This window comes from Microcaecilia unicolor, chromosome 4, assembly GCF_901765095.1.
Source record: "Microcaecilia unicolor chromosome 4, aMicUni1.1, whole genome shotgun sequence".
In the NCBI taxonomy this organism is placed as follows: domain Eukaryota; kingdom Metazoa; phylum Chordata; class Amphibia; order Gymnophiona; family Siphonopidae; genus Microcaecilia; species Microcaecilia unicolor.
The window spans coordinates 73,084,538-73,103,190 of NC_044034.1; the positions used below are offsets into that span (position 1 = coordinate 73,084,538).

At 42.1% G+C, this 18,653-nt stretch overlaps 1 protein-coding gene across 1 annotated transcript in view; it reads right to left on the bottom strand.

Annotated features, from left to right (window-relative positions):
• The window catches only part of FLT3 (fms related tyrosine kinase 3), a 164,706-nt gene extending 146,323 nt beyond the window's left edge, over positions 1–18,383 (bottom strand). The window contains exon 1 of the mRNA XM_030200337.1: positions 18,218–18,383. Within this exon, the coding sequence (XP_030056197.1) occupies positions 18,218–18,272 (55 nt within the window). The 5' untranslated portion in view covers positions 18,273–18,383. The remainder of the gene's footprint in view (positions 1–18,217) is intronic.
• Positions 18,384–18,653: the final 270 nt, after the last annotated feature.

Sequence of the window (18,653 nt, forward strand, 5' to 3'; positions counted from 1 at the left end):
GCTTTAGTGCAAGGGAAAGACCCACGTAAGGGTATGGTAAGGCCATTTTGTACCACAGCTTTGTAAAAGAGCCCCGTAAACAAATATTATGGGGTCAATATTCAAAGCAATTTAACCAGCCAGGAGAGGCTTTTTGACTCCAGTTAAATCACTTGTGTAGGGTTATCTGCTGATATTCAGTGGCATGTAACTAGTTAATGCCACTGAATATCAGCACTAACTGCTAAACTGAAAACCAGCTATTTTATGGGTGGTCCAGGGGTGGAGTCAGATCTTATCTGGTTAAGAATTGATATTCATCACTTAACTGACTAAGGGGCCATTTTACCAACCTGTGCTAAAAAGTGGCCTGTGCTATGACTAGTGCATGGGTTTCCCACATACTAAGGCCACTTTTAGCATAGCCAGGGCTTAATTTGTAGAGAAAAAGGAAGTGGGACTGGGGTCAGGGTGGGGTGGGGCAGGGCGGGGCCAGGACCGGAAGTGAACTTACTCCCACACACACAATACTTCATTTGTGGATAAAAAGGAAGCTGCATAGGCCGTCGGTGGCCCAACTGTTTGGGGAGGCTAAAGGGGGCAGGGTTAGGGGTGGGGCCAGGGGTGGAGCTTAAATCCATAATTGTCTGATAACACACAGAAAAAAATAAATAAATAAAAATAAAAGTCACAATTAATACCTTTTATTAAATTTAGATATTAGATATGTATCATATGTCAAAGAATAAAGTGGTTGCTCAAAGCATATACTAACCACAATCGCTCAACTGCAAAACACTATGCACAACTTTGTGCAAAAATACACTCAGAACATTACTGTACCATAAATATTACACTGGGCAGAACCTAATACACCAATATACCACCCATATGGAAAATGCAGACCGTCAACAATATGAAACAAGGGATCATAATATCACAATTCTCATGTAGAGCCACAAAACATCCTAATTCATGTTTAATGTGGGATAAAATGCCATACATAAGTAAATAAATATAAACTTTTAATGTTGAGCACCTGATTCTCAAAGTGGACATATTCCAAACACTATAATGAAAATAAAATGATCTTTCAAATACTTTTAAAACTTATTTTTAGCACTTTTAAAATTTCAGGGGTCAGTGCAAATCTCTTTGGTATGAAGTGCTCATGTGCAGGAATTCAGCCTAGTTAAATATCTCCATGGCAACCCAGGACAAGTCCAGCCAACCCCCCCTGCTCTGCTCTCCCAGCAGGTAATCAAATTACAACTGGTTACAAAAGGCTAGAGGCTTTCACTGTAGCTGCAGCCTGCTGCTATTTAAACCCCCCAGAGCAGTGGGACAAGCCAGAGAACTACTACTACTACTATTTAGCATTTCTATAGAAACAGCTGATCCATCCTGCTGTGGATGGGGAGGCATAGCTTCCCCAAGCCTCTTATACCGGGCGCCTATGGGAAGCTGGTATGTACATATACTTGGAAAATCTATATATATAATTTTTAAAAATGTTATTAATGAACATCACCCACAGCAGCATATATTTGCAACATAATCAACAAAATCTCAGACTAATCAGTGTTTTTCTCAATATTTACACATTTGATACCATAGTGTTCTCTTCAGAAATTTTTAGCTGCCAGGTGGCATGAAGGAGTACAGCCTTGCAATGGCAAAAGGAAGTAAGTGTTTATTTTTACTGAAGCACTTGCTTCCTTTTGCCATTGCAGGACAGAGTAGCTGCGTTGGGGCAGAGGAATGTAAAAATATAAAGTATAGCAATTCTTATGACATAAATGTAAACATGCTCTGTATCTACAAAAATTAAACCTCCCCCCAACAACAGGTAGGACATTTCTCCTTGGAAGTCATCATACAAAATATATTCTGATTCTCATGTCATCTGAGCAACAACAACATAAATCGCTTTACTATCAGGCACAATAAGAAATGCAAAACCTGAAAAACAAATTCCAACTCACCATACATTCATACATACACCTAAGATTCAAATAGCAACAACCCTACCTATGAATAGGCAACACTACAAATACTACACTGGGCCACAGAATACCAATACACCTACTACTGGTCAAACAGAACAAGTGGGATTTCTATCAATATCAACACAAACTACATGCAAACAACATAATGCACCTCGGTCACAGGCAAAACCAGCCACATAGGAGCCAGATCTGTGGATCAAGTAGGTGCTGAACACCCCCAATATTGAGCAAGCACCTTCATTATGTCCAAGGAGGAGTTATATGTATTGTGTCTGGCACCCCTGATCATTTTGAAATGTTGGCACCTATGCATGGACAGACCATCACCAAATAGAGATGACAAATTAGAAATAGAAATATGAAAACAAAAATTGAACTGGTAACCCAAAGAAGTTAAAGCTCAGCACTCAACACTGGAAAAATAAAAACAAATTAATTTACTCTTGAATTGAACCCAATACAGAGATATCTGCATTGCACATTTTCCAAAACTTACAAATTCCAGTTCATAAATTCAGAATAAAAACACTTTTCCTCCCTTTGTTGTCTGGCATTTTATTTTTCCAAGTATGTTGGTCCCAGTGAGTTTCTCTCTTCTGCTTTCCCATCTGTCTTATGCCAACTTTTTCTATTTGTCCTTTCTCCTTACTCCTTCTGTGTTCGCCTATTCTCTCACATCTGTCTCTGACATATTTATCTTTCCTTTTTAGCTCTTTCCTCCCTTTCTTTTCTGTCTTCTTGTGTTAGAGGTTACTGGCAGCAACCAACAATTCTCAACATACTGCTCATGCTAACGTCGGAGCATTCTGTCTGACCTTTCCACTTATGCTGAAACAGGAAGTTGCATCAGACAGAAGGATCCAATGTTGGCATGAGCAGTGCATTGTGAATAGCTGCTCGCATCCGACAACCTCTAAAACAAGACAGCTTTGAAAAGGTATGGGGAGGGGAGATAGAGGAAGAGATATCATCGCGAATTAGAGAAGGAGCAAAAGGGAGAAAAGCCCAACCATAGGGGGGGGGGGGTGGGGGGGGGGAGAAAGGAAGGAAGTCATGAGTGGTGATGTCGCTTCTTGAGCCCAAAGAAGTGCCAGAACGCCATTTTGCTCCGTTCTGACACAAATTAAGCCCGCGCACAGCTGTAAAATGGCCGAATTTTCCATTTCCTCAATTAATGGTCACATGCTAATTTCCCAATTAGCGCCTGGCCATTAATACATGAGCCCTTACTAACACCTATTTTCTAGGCCGTAAGGCTCCCACACTTACCATGCACTAATCAGTTAGCATGCAGTGATGTAGATGTGCTAACCAATTAGCGCTGGGCATGTCTATCCTCCACCCCAAATGCAAAAAATAAAAATTATTTCGTAGCACATGGGAAGTGCGCTCAAATGCCAAATCTACTGTGGGTTACCTTAGCATGGCCCGCAGTAGTGATTTTAAATCTGCGATAAGCACACATTAGTGCATACTGCAGCTTGGTAAAAGGGCCCCTAAATTAACTGGACAAATCGGCCATATAAAACACAGTCCTATCTTTATCCAATTTTGCTTAGGCAGTTAAGTGCTGAACATCACTCTTAACTGGATAAGAGATAGCCAGCAGCATAAACCTGGATCAGGGCTGCCAAGAGGGGGAGGCAGCAGGGGAACAAAAGTCCTCAGGCCCAGCCCTAGCAAACTTCTTTCTGCCTGCTTCTGGGTCTGTCCTCTCCTGATCCTACGTGCCGCCCAGGATCCGGATGATTGCATTAACGCAATCATCCAGGTCCCAGCACGGAGAGGAGCAGAGCAGGAGAGGACAGAGCGAGGGAGCAGACAGAAAGGTGCAGGGGTAGTGGCAGCGACAGCAGCAGCCTAAATGTGGGGGAGAGGGGGCGTGGTAGCAGCGACCCGGGGGGGGGGGGGGGGGGGGGGGGGGGGGCGTGTGCACGTGCAGTGGTCCAGTACTGCTCCAGGTCCGGCTGTGTCTCTCGGTGGCCCTGGCCTGGATGCTCATTGAGAACATTGCTTAGTATCAAGATCCCTAGAAAGATACTTGCCAAGTCAACATCAGCAGAAAAACAAACAAGAGTTTTAGGAACATAAGTGGAATCTACCCTTAAAAACTGGAATAGTTAATGTTGTATTACACTGAGAAAAGTTTAGCTCCAGGTTGTTTGTTTTCTTGCTTTTTTTTTCTAACCACAACATTTATCCTTTGTTCTTTCAAGATGCGATCATTATGACTCTTTCTCCACATTATTATAAACTAAAAATCTCATGTCTAAAAAATAAATTGTTTATAAAGCTAAGTTATATTTATCCCCTTTAATCTCTGCCCAAAGATTATGCATTCTGGCAGTATTTGACCTTGTAGTTTAAAACACTGCATCTTTTTCACGTTCTCCACTTAGGAAAAGTTAAGTATTTTGAGGGACTAAAGGGATTTTGGACTTAACTAAGACCTTTTTCAGCTATCACTCAAGATTTAACTTCTTGAGCATTAGTTATACCACTGAGGTATTTCACTGTCTTTCATATCCTTACCTGTCTCTTCTCTAGTGTATATATATCGAAGACCTTTTGGTATTTCTTTTCTGGACTGCCTCTAATCTACCATTAATGAGGTATAATTTCCAAAATTGGAAGCAATACTTTAGATCAGTATTTCCCAAACCTGTTCTGTGGGACCCTCAGCCAGTTGGCCTTATTTTGACATGGCCTTAGTTTCTATCAGTTTCTTCACTCTCCTTCTTCAGAGAGAAGTCTGAGATTATGTTTTCTATATAAGGAGAACCCGACATCAGCTTTCACATTCCTAATGAGCAATGTCAGAAATATCCATGTGTACCCCCAGATTCTTTAAATAGCGACCAAAGTTCCATGCGCAAATCAGCAAGCATAGCTGATTTGTGCGCTGAACTTAATTGGTTAACAAGCCAATCAGTACTGCTAATTGGATGTTAACAAGCAACGGCACTAATTGGGACTACTTAAGATTTATGCGCATAACTTGCTAAGTGTATTCTATAAAGTGATGCGCATAAATCACACCGCATGGATCTCAAAAGGGGCGTGGCCATGGGAGGGGCATGGACGGCTCATTGGCGTTCCTAAATTAGTTATGCACTTTTACACCAGGTTTTAGTTGGTGTGAATGGATGTGATTAAATTTAGTCGCAGGAATGGGAGCTACATGTATTCTATAAACCCTGCCTGACTTTAGGCGAGATTTAAAGAATAGCACTAAGCGCAGTTTCTTTCGGTGCTGCTTTTTTTGGTGCCATGTATCGAATCGAATCCATAATGTATCACCTACTATTCTGTTCTGCTTCCATTCTTGTGACTGAGGGCCTGATGCACATAGCTTACCATGCTGGGAACATTTGCTTTAGACTGGTTGTAGCCAGTCTAAAGCAAACGTTATTAAGTAAGTAATGCACAAAGGGGTTTTCCGTGGCTCTAACGTGTGCCATTAGCAGCCATCGAGAACTTCATGCAAATGTATTACAATGAACTCTTTAGTATTCTAATGAGCATTTTGGGCAATGCACAGCTCCAGAACACCTAGCTTCAATGAGCAAATTTTACGGCTGCTCTGGAGCTGTCAGAGAGAAGGGAAGCACCTGCATGCAGCTACAAAGGTTGCCTGCTTGTGCTCTCTACCTCTCCGCTTTTGACCCCATCCCCCAGGCAAACCCCCTGCAATCCCCCCATTTTGAAGATTCTCTAATGGCCCAGTGGGCCCTGCCAGCACCCCCTTCACACCCCTGAAACAATTCCATGGTGGTCCGATGGATCCTGCACCCCCAGGCCTCCCCTAACAAAATCACTCTGGTGGTCTGGTGGACCAGCAAAGATCTATCCTGGTGGTCTAGTGACCCACACCCTCCCCTGCCCATACCTTAAAAAGTTGGAGGCAGGATGAGAAGAGCAACACCTCCTCCCTCAGGCCTTTCCGCTTCCAAAATGGAGGCACCCAGTCTCTGCCTGGTGCATTTTGGGATGTACTGGGTGGGGCTAAGCTCCATATAGGAATACACCGGGTGGGGGCTGGGCATAGTCATTTTGGAAGCAGTAGGGCCCAAGGCAGGAGGGAGGAGGTGTTGCTCTGCCTCCAACTTTTTAAGGTATGGGCAGGAGACCACCAGAGTAGATCTTTGCTGGGGTGCAGGGGGGGCCAAGGTGATTTTGCTAGGGGGTCCATGAATGGTGTAGGGTCCCCCAATCCACCAGGGAATTGTTTTGCGGGGGTCATTGGGGACCACTGGACCACCAGGGTATACTTTGGAGGGAGAAACATAGTAGGGGGTCCAACGGACTCCCCAAGAGGTTTTCAAGTTTATGGGGGTCCACTGGACCCCTTGGGAAAGTCTCAAGCTTAGGGGGGATCCACCAGACTACCAGGGGCATTTTGTGTTAGGAGTCAGGGGTGGGAGATGGTCCACTGGACCACCAGGGACTTTTGGGCAAGCTGTCGGAGGGATCCACCAGACTACCAGGGGCATTTTGTGTTAGGGGTCGGGGGGCGGGAGTCAGGAGGCAGTTCCTTGGACCACCAGGGATTTTGGGGCAAGCTGTCAAATGCATTTGACAGCTTCAAGTCGCAAACAGCGACCAATGCACAAAGGGTGATCCGTGCATCTCCTTTGCATGCAATCTCTTTTGTACATTGGTTGCTGTTTGCGACTCGGTAGGTTTTACCGAGGCAGCCATAATTTATGGCTGCCTTTGTGCATTGGGACCTGAGTTTCTCCTTTTTGTTTGGTGCAGTTGAAGGCAGAGGGAGCGGGAAAAGGAGAGTTCAAGAAAAATCTATTAACTTATCTATGACAGGGTTAAATTTGAAAGCTAACAAGATGCTAACCATCATTTGAAAGCTAACACGATGCTAACCAAATTATTGTTACTGTTCAGAAAACAAAATAAAACAAAATTTCAGATTCTAATTCATCATACTTGAAAATGTCCAACATACAATTGTCTAGTTTGAAAAGAAATTTAAAAATTGGAAGGTCATTGTTCCCTTGAAATTATTATTTTCTTTTGTTTGTTATAGGACTTTTATTGTTGATGGAATACTTAAGACTGCCAAGCTTTCCATATCCAATACTTAGGCATAACAAATATTCATGTAGTGTATAAGAAACTGGGCCCAAAAAATGTGAGCTATAAAATAATTAACTTTAACAGTACTCAAAACAAAACATTTCTTAAAATGAGGGTTGCATTTCTGAAGTAGGCTCTGAAAACTGTAAGGCTGTTTATAGCTATTCTGCATGCTGTTTTTGATTCTTTAATTTGTAATTTTTCAATTTGTATTTCTTATTTTTTTCATTACTTTTTATTCTTTAGAGCCCTGTTTACTAAGCAGCGTTATAGGCGCGTTATCGTTTTTAACGCATGTTAACTATGCACGTGCGTTAACCATGTACGTGCCTACAATATCCCTATAAGCACCTACATGTTTAGCGCATGCGCTGTGTAGGCATGCTAAAAACACTAACACACCTTAGTAAACAGGTCCCTTAATGTTTTAGGGCTGCATTTTAATTAAAATTTATAATGGCAATTAATCACATGATTAAATATATGTTATTTCCCCCTCACACACACACACACACACACACACAGTGCAGCTCCTTGTGACTCTGGGCAATGGAGGGTTATGTGACTTGTCCAGAGTCACAAGGAGCTGCAGTGGGGAAAATTAAATAAAAAATATTTCTTTAATTGCATGATTAAGCATGATTAAAATTTTAATCAAAATGCAGCCCTACTTAAAATTCCATCACTTCTTCAGCAGAGTAATGCTATTTTCTTAGGCTCACCTTTTCATTACAGATTTTCAGATATCATGGGAAGTAAAATCTGTTTTACAGCTAATTGTCAAGATTTTAACTAACTAGCCCCCCAGCGTTAGCGCATGACAGCCACTAGCACGGCTTAGTAAACAGGAGGGTAGATATGCTTTCCATTGTATATTAAGCTATCTGGTGAAAACCTCACCTGACCTATCCAGCCAACAAATATACTAAAGGTCAAATCAGTCATGCTGTCCACTGGGTCTAAGGAGAGGACAGAGTTTTTGAAGGTATCATTCAAATCAGTGGTGTAGCCAGACCTGACATTTTGGCTAAGCCCTAAGCTAATATGGGTGGGCACTATATATATATATATAGTGAAGTGCTTACCCCATCCAGAAATTCCACAACAAATTTTAATAGTGCCCAGGCCCCAGCTATTTTAATTTTTAAAAAATTACACGATGTTAAAATTATGATGTAAAAAAAAAGAAGCATTCAAAATTTTATTACCTGCAGTGCTGGGCTGGCAGCTGCTTGGAACTCGTCTCGAAGAACTTTTCCCACGTTTCCAGGGCCAGGCTCGCACTAGCTCAATGCTCAACCCTGTAAGCGACTGCGTGCACTGCATGCAGCTATTATTTAGCCTGCCCTGATGGCCACGAGTGAGCAGAGCGAGGCTGAGCTGAGGCTGAGCACGCCGCCGTGCACAGCCACGTCATACCGCGTAGGATGGAACAACGAGCATCGCGACGCGACCTGCATTTCAGTGCCACTGCCACTGCATGCCGTGCCGACCTGAATCTGCCTCTCTGCAAGCCCGAAAGGTAGGTGGGCTGGACTCTGGAGATCAGCTGAGCGAGTGCCGTCTGCCGTGCCGTGGTAAGCTATGCGATGACTTACACAGTGGAAAAAGGCTGTTGCAGTGTGTGCGCTTGGGTGGGCGGGCCTGAGCCAAGATTGGATGGTACATCCCTGATTCAAATCTTACGGACTAATTTACCAGAAAAGGTTCCTCATTTTGTGTCTACAGGGAATAGCTCAATGAATTGGGCACTTAGGGGCCCTTTTACTAAGCTGTGCAGGCACGTACATGCGTCCTACGCTCATCAGTTTGGAGTTACCAGCCAGCTAGTGTGTGGCCTGGGTGGTAATTTCATTTTTTACATGGGTCTGCTACGCGCGCCAGAAAATAATTGTTACTTTCCTGCGCATGGCGGAAACCGGGCAGTAATCATCATTCTACACGCATAGACGATTACTTGCACGGCTACCGTGTGAGACCTTACCACTAAGTCAATGGGTGGTGGTAAGGTCTCAGACCCAAAATGGACATGCGCTAATTTTTATTTTGCCGCACATCCATTTTCGGCAAAAAAAATTTTTATTTTATTTTTTTTAAGTTTTATAATAATTTCAAGATACATCTTGATTTGGTAAAGATGATTTACAGGAAAAGAAAAGAATTAATAATTTTAAACATTTTTTCATCTCGTATTTAAAGATAACTTGTCATAGACAATAATAGAAAAAAAGATTAAAATCAATTATACTAATCCTTAACAGTATGATAATGAAAATATATCCATATTATTCATCTATAGTCCACAACGTAGGAGGCCTATCACAATATCCAGGAAACACTAATTTTTCAGCACACCTTAGTAAAAGGACTCCTTAGTTTGATCTATTAGTAACAGACCATTTATCAGAAAATGAATCCTTTTTCTCTTGATATGCTGGCATAAACCAAGAAGGACAGCAACACTAGAGGCTATAAAATGGCTGCACAGAATATTGCATGCAGCTTTTTCAGTACTGTACAAAAATGTAAATTGTAATGCAGTTAAATACAAACAAGAGAGACTAGAAAAGAATCATTGGTCCTGAAAATAACATCTCCAGTAGTTAACCACAATGGTTTAGTCCTTCTCTTTCAAGATATTCAATTTAAAAGATAACTTGATAAGAGACAGGAAACCACAGCAATGTTTAGCCTGTCGATAAGTATTGTAGAGTGTTAGAATGTCTGGGCTTTCTTTCCACAGTCACATTAAGCCAAACATTAGTATAGGTACTGAAATATCTCAGAACGCCACAAATTCAGGCTTTCTTCTCCACAATGACGTCCTTATTTTAAGGTGTTTCCCCCCCCCCCCCCCCCCCCCCCCATCTCTGTATCATTTTCATAATAGATTTGAATACCTTCTAGGGGTGTGTCGTTTACGGGAATTCTTTATTTATTTATTTGTTTGTTTTGTTTCTACATTTTTCTATTATGGGAACGATTTCATTAAGACGGTGTGCTCTTTTACAATGAGAATACACTCTTTTGGAATAAAAAAAAGTGTGCACTCTTTTAAAGGAGTGAGCACTATTCATGAAGTGTGTTCCATGAAGAGCGCACAATTTCAGAAAAAGTGCTCCTTCTTTGCAAATAGGGTGCCCTCTTCGAGAATAGCGCACACCCTTCATGAATAGATTAAGAGGCTAGATTCTATATATACCACCTAAAAAATCAACGCAAAAAAAGACACATGCTTAGGTGGTATTCTATAAACCGCACCTAAAGTTCAGCATAGTTTATAGAATAAATGCTTAAGCGGAGAGGTCGTGGTTAAATTTAGGTGCCGCCATTTGCACCAACAAAAACGTGGTGCAAATGCCCATGCCTAAATTTATGCATGCAGCACCGTTATTCTATAATTACGTGTTTAACTCAAAACCGTACCCCAGATCTGCCCAAAATGCCCATGACCCTCCCATTTCTACGCCCACATTTTCGGGCCATGCGTAAATTTTAGGAAAAGATCCTGCACCTAACTTCATGCACAAAGGGCCCCTTTTACCAATCTGCAGCAAAAGGGGGCTTGTGCTGGCGTTGGTGCGTCTTTTTCACGCACGCCGAGGCTCTCTTTTACTGCAGCGGGTAAAAGGGAAGTCTTTTTATCCTGCAGGAAATGGCCATATGGCAAGTAAAGCACTTGCCATGTAGCCATTTTTTTTGGGGGGGGGAGCCCTTACCGCTACCCATTGAGGTGACAGTAAGGGCTCCCATGCTAACCCGGCGGTAACTGGGCAGCGTGTGGCACTGCCTGATTACTGCCGGGTACACTCCGGCGCTACAAAAGAAATATTTTTTGTAGCACCGAATATGACAGCGCGCTAGGGGTGGGAAGTACCGCCAGGTTACTGCGGTAGCCCAGCAGCACTTCCTATTTAGCAAGCGGTAAGCCAGCATTGGGCTTACCGCCGCTTAGAAAAAGGGGCCCATAATTCCCAATGAAATCTAATTAGTGCCAATAATTGCTTGTTAAAAAGCTAATTATTGGCACTAATTGGCTCGTTATTCTAGTAAACTGCACACGTAAATCAGGGCTGCACGTAAATTTGCACACACAATTTTTGGCGACCTTTATAGAATCAAGGGGAAAGTGTGTACTCTTTTGGAAGAGTGTGTGCTATTAGCAACATGTGAACAAAACATGACATTACTTGTTTTTCTCTCTCATTTTCGTGCACATCCATTTGCCAGCACAAAGATTGCCATTTTAGAAACCTACATGTATGTTTCCCTATGCTGTCACACATCCTGATAACATTTGCCAGTGTAGCTTTAGGGGACAGAGGACAAAAAACATTGGGGGATTAAGATGGTGACCTCCTCTAATCCCTCTAGTAGAGCACCGCACAAAACAGATACCGCGGAAGCATTTACCACCTCCTATTCAGAAGGCGCTAAGGGCTCCCACCTTATGGACATGCTAACCAATCAGTATGGCAGTAATGTTGGTGCAGTAGCTGATTACTACTACTACTACTACTACTACTACTACTACTACCACTTATCACTTCTATAGCGCTACAAGGCATACGCAGCGCTGTACATCATACATAAAAAGACAGTCCCTGCTCAAAGAGCTCACAATCTAAGTAGGACAGACAAACAGACAGATAAACAGACAGAACAACTAAGAGGTAAGGGAATTAAAGAGGAGGGGATAAAAGGGTGCAGGGCAAGTGAGTAGTGGTTAGGAGTCAAAAGCAGCGTTAAAGAAGTGGGCTTTTAGCCTGGATTTGAAAATGGCCAAGGACGGAGCTAGACGTACAAGGTGATTAGTGCATCCAGGTCCATTGTCCACCCATGTCACGCCCTCTCCAAAACAACAACAACAACAAATACCATGGCTTAGTGTGCGCAGAAGGCAAAACTAATGCGGAATGCTTTGGTGCGTCCCATGTTAGGCCACTTTTCCCGCATTAGCTGCGTGTTAGCACATAAAGCAGCTTAGAAAAAGGACCCTATAGAGAGATAAGATAGAGTAACAGGAGTTAGAAAATAAGGGGCCTATTTTAAAGAAAGTTGCAGATGAATGGAAAAGATGAATGAGTATAATCTCAGCTAGGGTAGAAGTGGATAATCATTAATGACTCAGTTCTGTAATGGGCGCCAAACAAATGCGGGCTGACAAATTCTATAAAGCGCCTAGAGATCTGCGCTGAAATCCAGGCATATTCTATATCAATGCACATAACTTATTTGGCTTAACAAGCTAATCAGCGAATTTAACAACACAAGCAATAATGAGCACTAATTGGCAATAACTTGCTAAGCATATTCTGTAATGAATTGCGCCTAAATTCTAAAGTGTGCAGTTCAGAAGGGGCATGGCTATGGGCAGGGAAATGGGTGTTTCATGGGCATTCCAAAATTTACATGTGTTTATAGAATATGGCCCATTGCGCATAAATCTAACAGCAGGGATTTACACCACCTTACATGGATGTAAATGGATGCACATAGTTTTAAGCACTGGGATATCAACTAAGTAAATTTTATATACCTCGTCTAAATCTAGGTGTCGCTTATAGAATACGCTTATGCGGAAATATCACACAGATTTTGTAGGCCCCATATATAGAATCTGGCCCTATGCTCTATTCTATAAACTGTGCTCCAAGTTGGGCACCGTTTACAGAATAGCACTTACCACTGGGATCTGTGCTCAATTTTGGGTGCAAGGATTTACCCCAAACGAACCCTGGTATAAATCCTTGTGCCTAAATTAGGCGCAGCTCCTTGAATTCTGTAACACTGCATGCAAATCCTAGAAACACTCCGACCCACCCATGCCCCCTTTTTGGATCCATGTGGAAACATTTGAGCACATCTTTATAGAAAAGAGACTATAGAGATGCGTGCATACATTCCAGTTGCCAATTAGCAATAATAATTGATTGTTAGCACCCAATTATTGGTGCTAATTGGTTTGCTAAGCAATTAAATTGCATGCACAATTTGGGTGCATGCTCAAAATTGTGCACTCAATTTCAGGCACTATATATAGAATTAGGTGGTAAATGCCAGGCAAGATGAATCCAGACTGCCCAGAACACAGCGGCGAGACTGATTTTTGGCAAATCTAAATTTGAATCTGCCAAGCCCCTTCGTGAACAACTACATTGGCTTCTCATTAAAGAACGTATTGTCTTTAAGGTCTGCAACCTGATTCACAGGATCATTTATGGTGAAGTTCCCGAATACATGTCGGATCTGGTTGACTAACCACCCAGAAACAGTTCCAGTTCTACCCGATCCTACCTAAATTTACACTATCCCGACTGTAATGGCCTTAAATACAAATCTACCTACGTCTCCAACTTCTCCTACATAGACACAAAACTATGGAATGCCTTACCCAAATCCGTAAAATCAACTCAGAACTATCTAAATTTTAGAAAACTATTGAAGACCATCCTGTTCAAGAAAGCTTACTCCCCAGACTCAACCTAACCTATCCATTCTGGTTTTCAGCAAGATTCTTCGATCTTATTCACTTGTAACTATGTATTACCTTTTGCTACCTTTGTTGTTTATATGATACCTAATTGTTTATTACCTTACCCTTACATTGTTTAATTGTACTTTTCTGTACTGTAGTCTTCCCTACGGTTTTATGTTAGCCACATTGAGCCTACAACTAGTGGGAAAATGTGGGGTATAAATGTATTAAATAAATAAATAATCTGGCACTCGCTTTAGCCAGACAGATTGTGGTACATTGTGATGTCTACTTATTTGTATCACAGCAAAATTTCAAACAAATGCACATCCCTAATACCTTCTGCTAAGATTATCATTATCATCAAGTAGATCTATTTACTATGCTGCAGTAGCATGTCAATAGGTTTCAGACCCAGATGACAAAACTTACCTAGCCAACAATGTGTTTTTTTATACTGGTTCTAGCTGGTTTAGCAAGCACAAGTATGGAGTTCAGCGAGACATGCACAAAGGGGTTCTATGGGCTTTTTTTCCTGTCACGGTAGAAGCTAACAAGAATTGTACACAAAGTTATTTTAATGAGCTACTTACTATTCAAATGTGTATTCCGAGTGATGCACAGCCATTTTCCTAGCGATGCACAGAAAGGACCACCTACCTTTAAGAAGAAATTTTTATGGGTGGTCAGGAACTGTCAGTATTGCTGTTTCCTTACCATTACTGCTGAAATTCTACCCTTAGCTGCAGCTGCCTGGATGGCTGAGAAGAGCTGTGGCATCTGAAGAGCCCGCCCCCCCCCCCCCCCCCCCACTAGCCAAGCATGCACACACGTAGACCTTCGCTCTCTCCTTCGCCTCACTCTCCCTTGCTTCCCACCCTGCCTGCTTGCAGAGTCGACATCGGCCCCCTGGCTGTACTGCTGCCAAGGGACAAATCGAGCAGGTCTGGCTGCACGCCCAGGAAAGCGAGTGCTGCTTACACCAGAGGAGACAGCTGTGGCGGCAATAAAAAAAAGTTTGAAAACATAAAAAAAGCTACACACTGCTTTCATACATGCAGCTTGTTTGTGTGTATGAAAAACATCTGTAGCACATGCAGAGCAGCCAAGCTTAGTGATTGGCTGTTCTGTGCATGCTCGGATGACTGATTGGAGATGAAAACGGTAATGGAATTCAAACGTGTGGGATAAACACAAAGGAATCTGGTTTAGAAGGAATGGTTCCATGGAATCTTAGCAGAGATTGGGTGGTGACGCCGGTAACTTGGGAAACAAAACGGGAGCTGGGCAGACTTCTACGGTCTACGCCCTGATCATGACTGAATACATAGGGATGGGCTGGAGTGTAAATTTTAAGGCGGCTTCGACCTTAGCTTCCGAGCTTAGTACAAGAACAGTACTGGGCAGACTTCTATGGTCTGTGCCCTGAGAAAGGCAAGGACAAATCAAACTCAGGTATACATATAAAGTAACACATACCATGTAAAATGAGTTTTATCTTGTTGGGCAGACTGGATGGACTGTACAGGTCTTTATCTGTCGTCATTTACTATGTTACTATGTTAGTAAACAGGCTGTAACTTTAGGTGACCCAAAGAAATTGTAAAATCTCAGTTCTGACAGAAGAATCGTAATCCTGGCTCATTAAGATAGCAAGTTGAAGTGTCTAGAACAGGTGTGGCAACCTTTCTATACAATGTTTATATACAGAGGGCTGCGTGAACGCCAGTACTACCCCTAGCGGGCCGCAACAGTACGTAATGTCAGAACTGGAAATGCACAGAGCTCCATAGACCTTCTGTGATAGATAAAAAAATAAATAAAGTGAAAATGTAACTAAAAATGATGGAAACAAACTGCTAGAGTGGCTATTCTGAAAATATTTGTGAAACACAGTATTAAAATCACCAGAACTCTGGTTAATGACGTTTTCTGGGTATACTTCCTATGGTCTAGCAGCCTGTATAAAATTCAATGGAGGACCACAAGTTGCCCACCCCTGATCTAGAAATATATTGATTGCTCCCATTTGGAGTCCACAGCAGACTTCCTTTCTAAATATAAAACTATTATGAACAATGGAAATCTCTGACAAGCTCTACAAGCTATGGGCGAGTTTTAAACTGCACAGAAAAAAAAAAGCAGGGATGCTCTCCTTTGAGAAAGAGAACCTTATTTACAGTTGACTGAATATCCTATAGCTATGGGGTTTAAAAAGCTCTCTGGCACCATCTGCGTTTTATTTAAGAATATAGAGATGAAGTTAGTTAAAAGAGAGCCAATAAGAGAGATTCATTATCAGTTTTTCAAGTGTAACAAATATGCCTGAGGAAGGGGACCAACAGTCCTGATCAGGGCCAACATTAGGGGTGGGCAAACAGGGCAACTGCTCTAGGCCCCCATGTTACAGGGGGGCCCCAAACCTGCTTGAAGTTGAAAGAGGGACAGCTGCAAGCAAGCTTTGCTGCCCCCTCCCTAACGTCTGCCCTGAGCCCCATCATGTCTAGCACTGACCCTGATCCTGAAGGCTTGAAACTTTATATCAATGCTGTCCAAGTACATGAATATTGGGGATGATTTACTAAAGTGTGTTAATACTATTATTGCAAGCACTAATGTGTTCTAAAAACACTGTTTTATAAGATAACAGCACTGTTTACAGATGTGCATAAGCTTCCTGGAGGTTTAACATTGCTTTTGACTCATAACCACTTGTAACCACTCGCCTCCACCTACCCTCCTCTCTTCCTTCCCGTTCACATTAATTGATTTGATTTGCTTACTTTATTTATTTTTTGTCTATTAGATTGTAAGCTCTTTGAGCAGGGACTGTCTTTCTTCTATGTTTGTGCAGCGCTGCGTATGCCTTGTAGTGCTATAGAAATGCTAAATAGTAGTAGTAGTAGAAATGCCAAAACAGCTGATTATTAGTGCAATGAAAAAGTTTCTTTCTTGGGGACAATTTTTCCATGTGGGTTAGTTTTGTGCATACCATGACCTGAATGAATCTCACTCCTAAGCCAGAATATATATGAAGTGCTATTTCAGTCTCTTAAATTTACTGCTAACACTTGCTGTAGTACTTGCATCGTGCCAACGAGAGCTTCTTCTGGAGTTCATAAAATGCAACATATATAGGCAACTTATCCAGGTGCACAATATCAAGCCTGTGGCACCCAAAACGATGGGAAATATTTCTGTATCTTTCTGCCACGTTTTCTTGGTCTCTGTGAACAAACTGCTGTGCAGATGCAATAACACCAAAAACTAAGTATAACTAAGTTTTGTAGGGCAAAGTACATGAGCACTTCAGGGATGTACTATTGTTAAAAACAAAATAAATAATGTCTACAAGAAAAGCAACATGTAATTTGTCTTTTTTTGTTTCATTTTCAATGAGCAGGAAAACGCTCATCCCAGGCCATCAACATATAAGACAATGTCCCATGGAGCCTCTTCCCTTCCTCTTATTCCCCAGACCATCTTCATCTCTTACTCTACCCATGCTACTGATGTTGGCTGACCGAAGAAGGAACCATTTTGGATTACAGATATACATTAAAATGGCATCAGCCTCAGGTTAGCTGGTGCTGTTTTGGAATATGGCTCTTGTTCTGTAGGAGTGACTGTGGATTGTTCTAGCCCTCTTCGAACCTCCAGAATGAGGTAAGGGTTGGAGAAGGCATATGTGGATATAGAGAGAGACTTGTGGGCTTTGTTTTAAATTTTGGCAGAGTGGTTTTGTTTTTTGTTTTTTTTCCCCAGGGAGCAACACAGCTGGCTGCTTTCCTGCTTATTGAGTTTTTTTAGTGTATATATATTAAAACAGCGTATGTTAAACCAAATTAAACAAAAATGCAAAACAAGGAACTGAAGCCAATCCACCAACAAAACCAAACACACATTTCTGGTGTACTTTGTCATCTGCTTGTAGGTCATAAAGATCAGCAGTTAGTGTATGTGAAAAACACTACTCTCCCACAATATCAGCGGATAGGGCAGATTTGGCATGCAGTTTGAGCAGGTCTTCCTTGATAACAAGCAATAACGAACTAAATTCACACTTTCTCTTTAATCTATCCCTGCTTGGGGGATCCAATGTCTTCAATAAATAAATAAACAGACTTTTGAAGATTCATAGGTCAAACAAAATAGCATTCTTACAGTCCTAAATCTCCTTTACCTTAAAAAAAATTATATTTATTTAAACATTTAATTACAACGAAAAGTTACTATCCATAGTTGTAGTCTGGGGAGCGCATGGGTGGCAGCACCCAACCCCAAATTGCTGTGCATGCTAATTCTAAATTGGTCCCTCTCCCCCCCCCCCCCCCGCTTCCAATATGACTTCCTTACCCTTTGTACTCCCAGAATAAGTTTGCAGACTACACCCCGATATCATCCATTACCAAATGCCAAGCAAGCTGAATCTGACACTCACTTCAGCCAAATAGACTGTGGTACTATGCAGTGTTGCAGCACAATATAAAAACAATTGCCAAATATGTTAAACCCTTGAAGGAGGAGAAAAATTAATTTTAAATTCTTTATACAGGACTCAGTAATCGTACCAGGTTACAGGTGGAAAACCTCTTATTTAGAGTAAGAGAAGAGACAGTGACTGTGATGGCAACGGAGCTCCCATGTGTCACCTTACCTTGTAGCCAGAGTTGCCCTGGGACAGGGCCTTGCCTGCACATGTACATGTACATGGTCCTGGTGCTCCACTCCCAGGGTCTGGCCCAGTTGATGCTTTCACTTTCCCTGCTGAAACTCTAATGGAGTCCTGTCGCTGCAGGGGCTTCCAGCCAGCCACCCTTTAGTCCTTCATCCCCAACTCTGTGCCTCTGCATGCCCTGCAGGTGGCTACTATAGCACAGCACGTCACTAACCACAGATTCCTTCCAATACAAGAATAAAAAACCCACTTCTTCAATCCTGAGTGTCTCATCTGAAAACTTATTGAGCTGTAAGAAAACGACTTTGACAGAGGTGGTAAAAGAGGGGCCTAAGGGGGGAGGGGGAGCTCCTTTAAGGGAGTTTCTGTTCTTGTTTTTGCATTTTTTTTTAAATAAAAAGATGGGCCTCCTGTA